We start from the raw sequence: 13,749 nt of genomic DNA on the forward strand, positions 1-13,749 counted from the left end.
AGAAATAACACATCACTGATAATGCTATTACATGTAGTATGTTATTTTTGAACTCTGAATTTAAGGCAGGGAAAGGGAAATTATCTTGTTGCTGCTCTTTTTAAACAATTAGGAATCAGAAATCTTTTCTACTTACGCATCAGTACTTGGGAGAATTAGGCAGGTTTTATATCCAGCTTGTGTTCCCACCAGATGTACCTGCGAAGGTGGAGGGATCCCAGAAAATCCTCACTATCCCAGAGCAGTCCAAAATTTGAGCATTGCAATTCCTCCTCCTTCTTTTTATTATGAACAATACATGCAAACACAATCTTCTGGCAGCACTTCAAACCGGTTTTTGCAAACTTCCACATGCTCAGACCCATGTACAGAAAAGATGGAACAAACTTGGATCCATCTACAGTGGGATTGACACCCATCAGTCAAGTATCAAAGAGAAAACTGGAATATAGATACTTTCAGGATACCCACCAACACCTCCCAGCAACCAGCTGATCATCATTCCCTTCTGGGGTAAACACTAGCAGTTTTGAGACTAACTGAGAGAAAGACGTTGTCGCATCTAACTGGATGCAAAACATTTTAGCATACCCTTTTGTGGGTTTTTCAAGCTATGTGTTATGGAAGAGTTTATTCCTGATGTTTTGCCAGCATCTATGCCTGGCATCTTCAGAGATGCTGCAGTGAAATGTCAGGAATAAACTCTTCCAGAACATGGCCACATAGCCTGGTGGAAAAAAAAACACAAAAAACTATGGATCCTGGCTGTGAAAGCCTTTGATTTCACATTTTAGCATAAGCTTTTCTAGACTTGGGCTGAATCCTCAGTGTAGAAATAATCCAGTTTGATACTGCTTTAATTGCCAAGGCTAAATACTATGGAATTCTAGGATTTGAAGCTTGTTGTGTCACCAGAGCGCTCTGACAGAGAAGGCTAAATGTTACACAAAAGTACAAACTCCAGAATTCCATAGCATTGAGCAATGGCAATTAAAGCTGTTTCAAACTGGATTATTTCTGCAGTGCAGATTCAGCCATAGTCTACTACCTCAGATGTGTGGAGTATATTTGTGCCCAGGAAAGATCTTTATAATCAGACTGTATGACCTTAGCACAGTGGTCCTTGAACAAAAAAACTAAAAGATGGAAAAGAGAAACAGCTAAATTAGAATATATCCACATACTCCAGTCCATCAACAGTGAGATGACCAGAAATAATGGCTTCCTGGAGCACTACACATATTATAACATTGGGCGCTCTTTGCTAGTTTATCATATCTCCTTTCTTGTTCCTAGCCTGTACACACTACATCCCAAAATTCATGTGGTCACCCTGGCCTTAGGCAACATCTTTCGTCTTGCATTTATCTTTGGAGATCATAGTTAAAACCAAACTTGTCACCCCATCACCACACCCTCAAGTTTTGCATTTCTATGGCTATTGATACAGTTTGATTATAAAGGTCCTTCCTGAGCACCCCTTCACTCCATGCATCTAAAGAAGGAGATTAAGACTTCAAAAGCTTATGCAATGACATTTTCCACTCAGTTAGTCTCAAAGGTTCTACAAGATCCTTTTGCATGCTGATTTTCTGGACCAACATGGATATGTTCTCGGTTCTACAGAGAGTCTATGCCTCAGAACTTATTTGTAATGCTAATAATGATCTCATCCTCACAGTTGTATCATATCCTTCCTCCAGGAAATGGAGGGTGGGAGGTTATGGGGATGGTCTGGTTGTATTTTCATAAGTTGCAACCCAGTGAAGCCAGCTAGGCAAAATGTGTGTAAAAGGCCCAACATCCCCCAGAGAGCTAAGTGGGGATTGAAACCAAGTTTTCCTGGTGCAAGTCCAACACAATCGCCACATTGTCTCTCAGTAAGTGCAGAAGAGAAAGACACCCTGACTATTATGTGGCCTACAATATGTAGTAAATTCCTTATGGACTGATGAATAATTATTCTGGGAGCCAGGGATTTAGAAATGAAATCCCTTGTCACAAACACCAAGCTGCCTTCACAATTTAAGCCTTAGTTGATCCGGATACGTATATTCCCATATACTCTACAATTCTGCAATTTATTACCAATATGAAGTCAACACAGAACTGTTGGGGACCAATTCCCTCCTACAGAGATGATCCATTTACCCGCCACACTGACAGGGACACTTGGCTTCAGGCATCATGTCTCTATCTGTTCATCTCACCAAAATGGTAGCATTGCGATTGTTGTTGCTGTTGTTGTGTGCCTGCAAGTCATTCCCGACTTATTCTATTATGGCTTTTTTTTTTTTTTTTTGCAAGATTTGTTCAGGGAAGGTTTGCCATTGCCTTCTCCTGAGGCTGAGAGTATATGACTTGCCCAGGGCCACTCAGTGTGTTTCATGGCCAAGCTGAGAATCTAACCATGGCTCCAGAATCATAGTTCAACACTCAAACTACAACACTGCACTGGCTCTCAGCATTGCCATTACCCTCAACTGATATCTGGGGTCCCATGTAGGTGAACCTGGTCCATGCAAGTTTAAGGATCAGAGCTGCCTTTGATGCCAGGTCTTGGCTCACACTGTGGACTCCTTAGTCTGGGCCTGCTGGCAGCTGTACAACCATTTAATGACCCGGGCATTTCTCTCAACAACAGACACAGAGGCAGGCAGCTTCTCGCTCATCTCTTCGGCAGGTTCTTCCTCTTCATTGTGGGAAGGACTGCCACCATGCACAGAACTGGCCGAACCCTGACTCCCCAAGAGCACGCAGGAAGAACCTGCCTCCCAGCTGCCTGGTTTGAACCGCTCAGCTCCCAACACATCCACCAAGTTCCGGTCCAAGCCGCAATAGTTAAAGAAGCGCTCTTTCTCTGAGAGAGGAAGAGAAGAACTCGGACCAAGCTTTGTCTTGGAGTTTGTCGAGCCAGGGCTCACAGAAAGAGGGATAGGGTTCACATCCAGTTGAGGGCTGGCCTGAGGTTGATCCCTATTTTCCAAAGGATAACCCGTGGAACTGGTTAGCATGCCTACTGAATGCACCGTTTTTGCTTCCTCCCTTTCTGTCGTCACCCAAACCATGGTCTCCTCTTGTGTTGCTTGCAGGTGACCGTCACCCAGTACGCTTCTTGAGGACAAGTGGCTGCTATGTCCATCCCTCAGGGGACTCTGAAACAGCCGTCTCACTAGGCCATAGCCCTTGGTGTTCTCCTTGTTGATAGCCAAGCAGTCCCGTTTCTGCCGGTAGATGACAAGCGAGTCCGGCCTCAGCATTCGCCTCCCACCTCCTCTCCGTGCTATGGGTGACTGAGGAGAAGAAGGAGGAGGTGGCAGTTTCTTGGGTCCAGGGCCATCTTGACCAACAGCTAAGTTCTGGGAAAACTCACCTCCATGCTGGTGGAGGACGAGGGGTCTTCTGCAGCAAGGCAAAGACTGGGAGCTATAACAGAGCAACACTGGCTCTTGCCGACTGTTGATCACTTGCTGAGATTTGACGTATTTGACTTTGTCAGCCTCCAATCTTTCGACAGCACTTGGGGTCCGAACCCCACTGCTCCCCTCCAGCTGCTTACGCAGGTGGTCTGGCCTTTGATTCAGTAGCCCAAGAGGGGAAAGTCCATCTTCTGGATGGAGAGGTCGCATTTTATATCCGCCTTGTGAGATATTGTGCAATTTTCAGAACTAAAAGTGCTTTAGGAAGGACAGTTGCATCCAATGGGGAGATCATGTGAAGTCAAAAGGATCACTAGTAGTCCAGAGCAGGTCAGAGGTTTGTCCTTAATGAGGCATTGGGTAGACCTTCTATGGTTTTATCATTCAGGGTTCTGGCTTGCTGTTTGGAATTCACAGCAGAATAACTTTGGCAGGTCTGGAAAACGGTTCTCCACTTTGTGTCATCGAAATACAGCCACAAGTGCTTGGATGAGCAAAAACATCCTATTCCGTTAAATGGAAAATAGCTTGGGTGATGAAACCCCAACTCTAGAAACAGAAACAGTAATTGATTAATGATCAAATATAAACCCAGAATGGTATCTGTCACAGCAAATGAATCCTGAAACATGGCAATATAGACAACATCAGTTGTATAGTATAGGGAATCCTGGGATCTGCAGTTTAGAGAGAGGCAAGGAGAACTCTCAGCTTTCAGCCTCACCAAACTACATCCCCCAGAATTCCACAGAACTGACATTAAAAAAAATTCTTTAAACTTTTTATTTAAAAACAGTAGGAGCGTTTTAACTTTTGTACTTCCTTGTTGAAAGACTTGACATTTGAAAACTAGGTTAATATATGACAAAGTATCACATTTGATTTAAAATGGGCCAATGGATAGATTTAAGACAGAGTGGCAAGTAACGTTAGCCTATCTGAGGTTGAATTGGAGACCTACGGCAATATCTGAAATGCTTCAAATGTAAGAATAAGATATCAAGGTTTATAAAATAGAGCACATACAGTGAGAGTAAAGATATGAAGTATAAATTAAGGACAAATGTATCCAAGAGTAGAGATTAGGAAGCCTTTTTATTCTTGTTTTTCTGTTATTGTTGTCATTGTTTCCTTTTATTGTTATTGCTTTTGTTGTTGTTTTATTCTGTGTGCATGTTTGTTTTTGATGGTTTTAAGATATAACTGTTAATAAAAATTAATTTTTAAAAAAAGGGAAATGATGTTAATATACAGTACCTACTACTCCAGGATGCAATCGGGGACTGAAATAGACTCCAGACAGTGGGAATGGTCAAACCAGGATTAGGAAACACTTCTGGGCACGTTATCAAATGGACTCAATTATTTTGTGTGGGCCTACATTTGAAAAGGAAGCAAGGCAGGAAAAAATAGGAGCCGCTATCCTTATCTTTATGGGCCCAGCCATCCCTAGAACAAAGCCAACTCCACCAGCAAAACACTCCTCCTCTGCATCCACCGCAGGCGGTCAGTTGTAAGAGGGAAGCAACAGAACCACACTAAGGAAGCCAAGCCTGGGTGAGGAGGAAGGAGATGACAAGAGGTTGGAAAAGTCACAGCAGGTGTCATATGGGGTCCCTTTCCCTTCCATGAAGCTCAGAATAAATCTCAGCTTCTAAAAGACTTGCATCCTGGGCTGGATTACATTGTTGGCTTCTTTTTGTTAAAAGAAAGCCAAGAACTTGGGAGTATTTGTGATCAGAAATGTCAGCTTTTTCAGCTCAGAGCCAGGCAGTGGAGCCTGAGGAAATCTGGTTCGGATCCAGGGGAAGGGCAGGGAAGAAAAACAATAGGTCACCAGCAGACATGGAGAGGCACGTCTGGGCAAATCCAACCTTCATTTGGCAAACTTTGGAGGTGACTGGGATTCCCGATCTCCCAGGGCTGCTAGTCAGGGGCCTAGTCAGCATAGTGAATGAAGTGGGCTACCTGGAACCAAATGGGTAACTTTGGCTCTGTGTGCAACGCTCCATGCAGAGAGCCGGAGATAGAGGATTTAAGCTGGTTTCACTGCACATATCCCACTCCCAATGAAGGCAAGACTACTTACGCTACTTAATCTCGGATAGATGATGAGTAAATGGAACAGTAATGTGATAAGATGCATCAGCAACCTGATTTTGAATCATCGCCTTCACAGCAAAATACAGGAATACGTCAGTTAACAAAGACCCTCTAACAAAGAGGCTTTTTGCAAAGTTTTTGCACACCCAGTCTCTTTTCCTTCTTTGCTCTGTGCCTGGATGGGCTTTTTTTTTTTTAAGGAGGATGGCGAGGAAGGGCCTAAAAAACACAGACTTTTGGGTTGCTGGCGCTGCAGCATTTTGCAGTAAACAGTGCAATAAAGCCTGAACCAGGGGAGTCAGTAGGTGGGTGCAGGAGATGCGGATCACACCAGGTGACACCTCAGAGAAAATGTTTTCAAGCCATGGATAAAGACTGTGAATAAAGAATTCGTGGATATGGCTGGCCGAATGTATCTCATTTTTTAGCAGCTCCACAGTATTGCATTCGAGAAAGTATTATTATACCCATCGTGTAAAAACTGTATTTCCCTTGGCCCTAACATGTAGCTTGCTTAGCTGGTGTGTAAATCTGGTGCTGGATGGTAGAGATCTTGAAATGGTACACATGGCCTCATATTTGTTTGGATTAGTCTTGATTTTTCTGTTAGGGTCATGAAACTTGAGCCACAAGGACCTCTTCTCTTCAGCTTTTTCCTGTTCTTTCCCAGACCATTTCCCTTCATTCATTTTGGTGTGTCTATACAAGCAAAAAACAAAACTCCATACCAAACCAACCAACCTTGTAACCAGTGAGAGTTCCCCTTAGTTTTGCCTAGTTAATAATTCCCTACGGTGGGAATCGGTGGGAATCAGTCCCAGCAATAAACCATCTTGTAATTTCCCCCCCACTTTACTCTCGCCACAAGCAATTGATCTTCTTTTCAGTAAGGAGGAGAAGGGACATGTCCTAAACTAAAGCATGGGTGGGAATGGGCAGAATAGTGGGTCAGACAATGACCGACTGTGTGAAAAGGCACTTGAGTCCAACACAGAGGTGGGAAACAGTTCCCTCGCCCCCTTCCTTTCCCTTCAAAGAAAACACAGCTGGCTACTTCTTACAGTAGGAGAAAAGACACAAATGGTCACTTAATCGCACTGGGAGGATGGTCAGAAGCCAGCAGAGCACTAAAATAAGATTCACACCAAACATTTGGCACATACTAAGTGGAGTCACACACTCTCAACCCCAGAAACCCCTGTGATAGGTTTGCCTTAAGGTCACCACAAGTGACTTGAAGGCACACTAAAATTTAAAGCAAAGCTGAGAAAAGTTGATTCTTTTTAACCCCAGGCAGCATGGCTTGGAGGCAGGATGGCCAGTAGTGATTTTTTAAAAGAACTTATAAAATCCATATGGATTAGCAAAGAAACAGCAGTTGGATTTCAAGAACTTTCAGTCAGAGTTTAGCGGAGAATAATAACTTCTGAGCTCTAACCCAGAACCACTTGTCTCTGGGAAATGCAACTAGTGTTTCTTGGCTAATCCATATGAATCATTTTTAAAAGTTCTTTCCAAAACATCTTTTGAAAAATGAGTTCCTATTAAAACAAATATTACAACTTGGATTGTATCTGCACTGCAGAAATAATGCAGTTTGATACCATTTCAACTGCCATGACTCAATGATATGGAATTCTCAATGATATGGAATTTAGCTTGATTTCAGGCTTGATCGGCTCCAGGACCCACTTGTTTGTCTTTTTGGCCGTCCAGGGTATCCTTAGCACTCGCTCCTGCACTACATCTCAAATGAGTTGATTTTTTGGGTGCTATTGATGGGTGACCTCAAGGTTCTCTTCTTTGTTACGGTTTCTTATCTTAAACTCTTGAACTGAACAGCCCATCAAACAGAGGACTATCCTCTGGAAAGTAGGGCAGATGGCCACCTTTGGTTTCAAGTAGTGATGTGCACAACATTGAGAAACTGTTTAGCAACTTGAAATACCCATTGTGTGGATAACCTTTCAGTTCTCCTTGCCCAGTTCTGTTTGTCTGCCTTCCCACAAAATACTGGCCCTGTCACCAAGAGGAGAGGAAACCGCACACTGTCCCTATTGCTATGTCTCTTTTAGGAAACCGAGCAGCCATTTCCTGAACTGTCTGCTGCCCAGCAACTGCCTCTCCCTTTCTTCCTTAAATTGTGTTTTGCTTACTGTCTGCAAAGAGTTTGTGTTAACAAAAGATAAAAAGATTATAATTTTAGTTAAATGAGGCTTTTAAAGCGAAGAAAAATGATAGGTCCTAGGAAAGATCCCAATCCCCATGTATGAGTTAAAACCTTTCATACACCTCATTATTTTTTCTTGGGCCTTCTCTCTTTTCAAAAGATGAAGGATGACTGGGAAAACTGACTACCAGTACAGTTGGCCCTTCTTATACACTGATTTTTTATACACGGATTCAAGCATACACGGTTTGAAAATGTTCCAAAAAAGTATAAATTTACCTTGATTTTACATTTTTTATTAGGGACACCATTTTGCTATGTCATTATATTTAATGGGACTTGAGCATACACGGATTTTGTTATACACGGGGGATCTTGGAACCAAACCCCAGCGTATAACAAGGGTCCACTGTATTTGCATATTTTAGCTTCAATGAATGTGCAGATCTTGAAAGTTCATACACACTGAACATGCCCTCCAACTGTCCCAGTTTGACAGGGATAATCCCAATTGATCCTCCATCTTTCCACTTTTTCAGCTGCTTTTAAAATGTCCCAGTTTTTCTCTCCTCCTCCCACTTTCATCTTTGTCACCAGCTTACTTCAGTTGTTGCTAACTATGGACTTTTTCATGCTGGAAAAGTGGGATTTAAACAAGATAAAAGTGTCTTTGGCTGGTCTTTATCACACGACGTGTCCATCCTACTGCTGCCTCGCTTTCCATTTGTTTCTTTTCATTGATGGGCAAAACCTGTCAATAGGCTCCCAGTCCTGTGATAGGTCACTTCCCCGCTTGCAGCAATCGTGGATGCCAACACCTTCCAGAAGCCGGCTGCTGTGTGCATGTTAACATAGCAGCCAGCTTCAAGAGGCAGTTGGCAATTGTGATCAAGTGTCCCCCCCCTTTCCTTCTAGAAAGTGGCAATTTTATGTACATTATCTTCTTTCGGACCGCAAGGAACTGGTAACTATAAAAGTTGCCAAGTTCTTTGCAGCTGCAATTATCTGCTGTAAAAACCTTTTAATACAGATGAAGTAAGAATGCTTTAGAGTTTGGCCATAACAAGCCATCATCTTGCTGTTTTTACATATTTTATCTTTATACCATTTTATATAAAATGTCACAGATATGGCATTGAAAAAGTGTGTTGATAACTGTATAACTATGTCAATGTTTTATTTTTTTTTCTTCTTTTCCTAAATCTTGAAAAGGTTTTGTGGAATGAGGATGCGGTATCCGATTGTTGACTGTGCCAATGTCTTATAACAATGTGTGAATTTTGTGATGCTATGGAGGATGGGACTGTGGGCATTCTCCCCTTCTACTTGGATATATAGAAAATACACATCTTCGTTTGGAGTAGAATGTTGATATATTTGTGCTATGGCAGTATACCTGATATTACGTGTTTTGTATTTTTGCTATATTTTGGTGCTGGCCATGTGCCATAATAAATTCATTCATTCAGAAAGTGGCATCTGGCAGTACAGAAAAAAGATGATGTGATCATGGATTGCCACAGTGCTATCATGGGGAAAATGTGATAAGAAATTATGCCAAAATGGTCTTATTCCATTCTTAAACTAGCATGATTGTGGTGAAACAGTAGATTGGTGTGATAAAGTCCTAAGTTCAAATGTAAAAGTAGGGTGGAGAGGAGAGGAGAGGTGGGTGGCAGAGTCCTGCCCTTCCCAGTAGGCTCAGGCAAAAGCAAACTGCTACAGTCTTTCCTAGCTTGTCTGTTCTTCCTCATTAATAGCTTTTCCCATCTTGATCACATTCTCATGTTTCCATGTGTCCCAGTTTTCCTCTGTGAAATGCTGGTGAGGAATTGTTTGACTTCCATATCCCGACTAATTCTGTCCTGGTTTTGTATGCCCCCCCCCCCCCAACAGACAATTCTGGTGAAGTTTGCATCCATGTTGATGTATGTATTAGCTAGACATGTGTGCATGTATGTGCTTTTTTCCACATATGCACTCATTTACTGTAGCATATTTGTGTAAACTTTATAAACGTTTGCAGTCTTCTCTGCATGTTTTTCAAAGATGGACATGTTGTTGGATGCATTTTTCTTCTTTGGTAGGTTGGACTGCAAGCTTCAACATGTGCAGATCTCCAGTTACAGATTGCATCCAGTTCTCTGGTTGAAGCCAAGTGGTGTGAATTACGTAAATCCATAAAGCAAGGTAAAGAAGCACATTTCTCACTTCAACTAATCCCTAGTTAGCTCTTTCATGCACACAGACTTAAAGGGGCTCAGTTGCCCACAATATAGATCTAACTGAATAAATCCCTCTCTCTATCCATTAAATCCTATGTCTGTTTCCCTCCTGAAGCAAATCACAACCATCTTCCCTACCCAAATTCGATATCCTGGCAAAGAATTTTTTGACTGTATCTTCCAGCCTGCACAATCAAGGCAGCTGGGGTTTCTGTGCTTTGTAGTCCAAAATTAACCTTTCTGGCCAATTCATATGTAGATGGCTATGCTGGACCATAGCAATAATGTCAGCACTAAACTTTCCCTTTTATATATATTCCCCATATATATATATATGATGACAGCCCTGAACTTCTCCATTAATATGTATTTTTGGTGATATCAGCCCTGAACTGCACCATAAATATATGTATAATATATATCTTTTTCTTGCCCACTGCACCAGGTGTGATGTGAAAGCTTGGACAAGTTGTGCTGCCTAGGAGCTTCTGAGAATTGTACTCCAAAAAAGGAACTTGCCCAAACTTGGGATAGTTGCATTCAGTTTCCCATGATGACCATGATCTAGTGCCACACTGGGGCATTCTGGGAAATCAAGAGTGAGTGGACATAACCATCTAGCAGTGCCTGGGCAATTGCCACTGTAGCCATGAAGCAATCTTGCCAGGAGCCCCTAACAAGTAAGGGTGCCCATCAGATGGCATTTGGGTTCAACCCTGTCCCCAAATCTGGCTTCATATGTTCATAGGAAGACACCTTGAGAATTATAAAAAGCATACATTTAAAAGTACAGTGTATGAACCAGGTGAACACATGTTAAGACAGTGGTTCCTGCTCTTTCGGTTTCCCATATGTTTTGGATTTCCGTTCTCAGCATCCTTGGCCATTGGCCAAGCTGGTTGGGGCTTCTGAGAGCTGAAGTCCAAAAAACAGCTGGTGGAGGATCAGAATTTGAGAGCCACAGATCTCAAATATGGCTCTTCAGAGAGGCCTGAGTTGCTGCAGCTCCCATCTGCTGCATGTTGAGTGGTCCATTTTGAACCACAGCTTGGAAAATTGTACTTATTTGGGCCACAGTTTCCAGTATTCACCAGCAAGGGTGGCCAATGGCTGGGAAATGTAGTCCAAAAATTAAAACAAACAAACAAACCAGCACCCAGTGATGTCTCAGAATGAAATCTTTCTGCCACATCAATGTGTGGAAATGACTTTCGAAAGAGAGACATGGCCTGGTCCTCACAAGGACCAGACAGCTATCCTTATGGAAAAGATCCTGCAGGATACTGAACAAGCCACCAATTACTGTTGAACTTTTGCCTCTTGAATCCACAGCTATAAATAAGCCCGCCTGGAGCAAGCCATCACCCTCCTGCCTGGGTCACACCCTCCAAAGAGGGAACTTAACTACAGGGCAGCTGTGACCAAATGGGAGACCTACGTGCAGAAGCCAGACATCCCACTAGCCGGAGGAGACTTCCCAAAGCCACATCCCAGTTTGCAGGCTGCAAATACAGGGCAGCTCAGGGGACGGTCTGTAGCGTTGGATTCTAGAAGGGCAGCAAAGCCAAGCCGGGGTTAATATATGGGGTTTTGATATCGCATGACACCATACAGAACCTATAATACAGACTGGTAGAGAAATTTGGATGAGTTCAAGTCCTCTTCTGCTATGTGTGTAAAATTAAAGCCTCATGTTACATGAAGTGGGATCCAGTCCCTAAAAGCTGATGCCACAATAGGTCTCTTAGGCCTGTTACAGACTGCCAAAATAAAGCTGCTTCAGGTCTCTTTGGAGGTATGCTGTTTAAATGATGCATGGGTCCTAAGAGTCCGGAGGTCATGCCAAAGCCACACTCCATTCCTAAGCACTGGAGTGCAGCTTTGGTGCAGCTTCTGGATTCTTAGGATGCATGCATCATTTAAACAGCATACCTCCAAAGAGACCCGAAGCAGCTTTATTTTGGCAGTCTGTAACAGGTATTAGTCTTTATTATAGCCTCCCTATTCCAAGATATGTTGGACCACAGCTCCCATCACCACTGCCAACCTGGCTAGGGGATAATGGGAACCAGAGTCCAACACTTCTGGAAGGGGTCATTACGTAGAGAGATCTTACTGAAAGACAGAAGTTGGTAGCATGGGCTTTCGTAGACTTCAGTCTACTTCCTCAGATTCTTTTAGAAGGGGTCAAGTTGAGGAAGATCACGTTGCGGTACAGGTTGAGTTATCCGGAAGTCCAAAATTATCCACATAGATGGCTGAGCTATCGACACCTTTGTTCTCTGATGGTTCAGTGTACACAAATTTTGTTTCATGCAAGAAATTCTTTAAAATATTGCATATAAAATTATCTTCAAGTTGAAAGGTGTATATATCAATGAATTTCATGTTTAGTCTTGTCCATCTCCTAGATGTCCTAGATATGTATATGCATATTCCACCCCCACCCCCCACCCCACCCCCCGCAATTACAAAATCCAAAACACTTCTGGTCCTAAGCATTTTAAATAAGGGAGACTCAACCTGTACCACAAAATAGTTAAGAGCTGGAAAATGTGTAGCTCATCCAAATTCACAAAGCATCACATGAGCACACACTGACAAAAATGCTCCCGAATTAGCAGAAAATTTCCACCATCCCTTCAATTTGGATAGAGAGGGATGTGAGGGGAGTAGATGGTAAGCTGTCTCTAAAAGCAGTGTTTCCTAACCTGGTACACCCCAGATGCATCAGACTCAAGGCAAGCATGATTGTCCGAAAAGTGATGCCACAATAGCCCCCCTCTCCCAAAAGCACTCACCTTCCAACTCTGGACAAAAGTGGGACAACACAATTGTACGTTCAAGCCCCACCAGCAACTTCTCCAGATCCGAAAAAAGGCTCTCAGACAAACGCAAAGTGAACTCAGCACCTCCTGCAGAGGTCTGGCAAATATATATGCAGGCTGTCAAGGCAGGAAGACACACTCCTGCTCCCTCGCCTCCCTTAACCCCTTCTCATCCAGGCTGCCCTCTCTGCTGCCAGCCTTAAGACCTTCTGTGTGTTTGGCATTTGACCAGCTCCCCTCCAAAATACAAAAACAAAACTCTTCTCCATGGTTTCCCCACTTTAACTCTTTGCTTCCATGTTCTTTTGAGCTCCATTATTGCAACACAGACCACAAAGTGGGTTTTCTGTGTGTGTGACTGGGGTCAAACTTCCAGTACATGTGTTAGGTCCCCCTTATCTGGAATTCCATTATCCAAAATATTCCAAAAAAGCAACACTTTTTTCATGGGTGGTTGAGATCGTGATGCCTTTGCCTTCTGATGTTGCAATGTGCAGCAATGTTGTTTCAAAATTATTTTAAAATATTGTTTAAAATTACCTTCAGGCTATGTGCATAATAAGGTGTCTATGGACTTTTTCACACAGGCCTCACGTGGAATACTGTGTCCAGTTCTGGGCACCACAATTCAAAAAGGACATTGAGAAACTGGAGCGTGTCCAAAGGAAGGCGACTAAAATGGTGAAGGGTCTAGAAATCATGCCCTATAGGAATGACTGGGTGAGCTGGGGATGTTTAGCCTGGAGAAAAGAAAGTTAAGAGGTGATATGATAGCCCTGTTTAAATATTTGAAGGGATGTCATATTGAGAAGGGAGCAAGCTTGCTTTCTGCTGCTCCAGAGACTAGGACCCAGAGCAATGGATGCAAACTGCAGGAAAAGAGATTCCACCTCAACATTAGGAGGAACTTCCTGACAGTAATGGCTGTTCGACAGTGGAACAAACTCCCTCGGAGTGTAGTGGAGTCTCCTTCCTTGGAGGTCTTTAAGCAGAGGCTGGATGGC

At 43.0% G+C, this 13,749-nt stretch overlaps 1 protein-coding gene across 1 annotated transcript; it reads right to left on the minus strand.

Annotated features, from left to right (window-relative positions):
* Nucleotides 1-1,047: 1,047 nt before the first annotated feature.
* On the minus strand, nucleotides 1,048-12,752 carry FAM110D (family with sequence similarity 110 member D). Its single transcript, XM_089478959.1, has 2 exons — nucleotides 12,719-12,752; nucleotides 1,048-3,968 (listed from the first exon to the last, which is right to left on the minus strand). The coding sequence occupies exon 2, from the start codon at nucleotides 3,627-3,629 to the stop codon at nucleotides 2,565-2,567; it is 1,065 nt and encodes a 354-aa protein (XP_089335085.1). The 5' UTR covers nucleotides 3,630-3,968; nucleotides 12,719-12,752; the 3' UTR covers nucleotides 1,048-2,564.
* Between the last annotated feature and the right edge of the window lie 997 nt (nucleotides 12,753-13,749).

This window comes from Sceloporus occidentalis, unplaced genomic scaffold (genome assembly GCF_023333645.1).
Source record: "Sceloporus occidentalis isolate IW3139 unplaced genomic scaffold, rSceOcc1.0.p SCAF_13, whole genome shotgun sequence".
NCBI classification, from domain to species: Eukaryota; Metazoa; Chordata; class Lepidosauria; order Squamata; family Phrynosomatidae; genus Sceloporus; species Sceloporus occidentalis.

Bases quoted from the DNA above. Each gene is read 5' to 3' on its own strand.
- FAM110D (XM_089478959.1), bottom strand. From the start codon at position 3,629: ATGCGACCTCTCCATCCAGAAGATGGACTTTCCCCTCTTGGGCTACTG.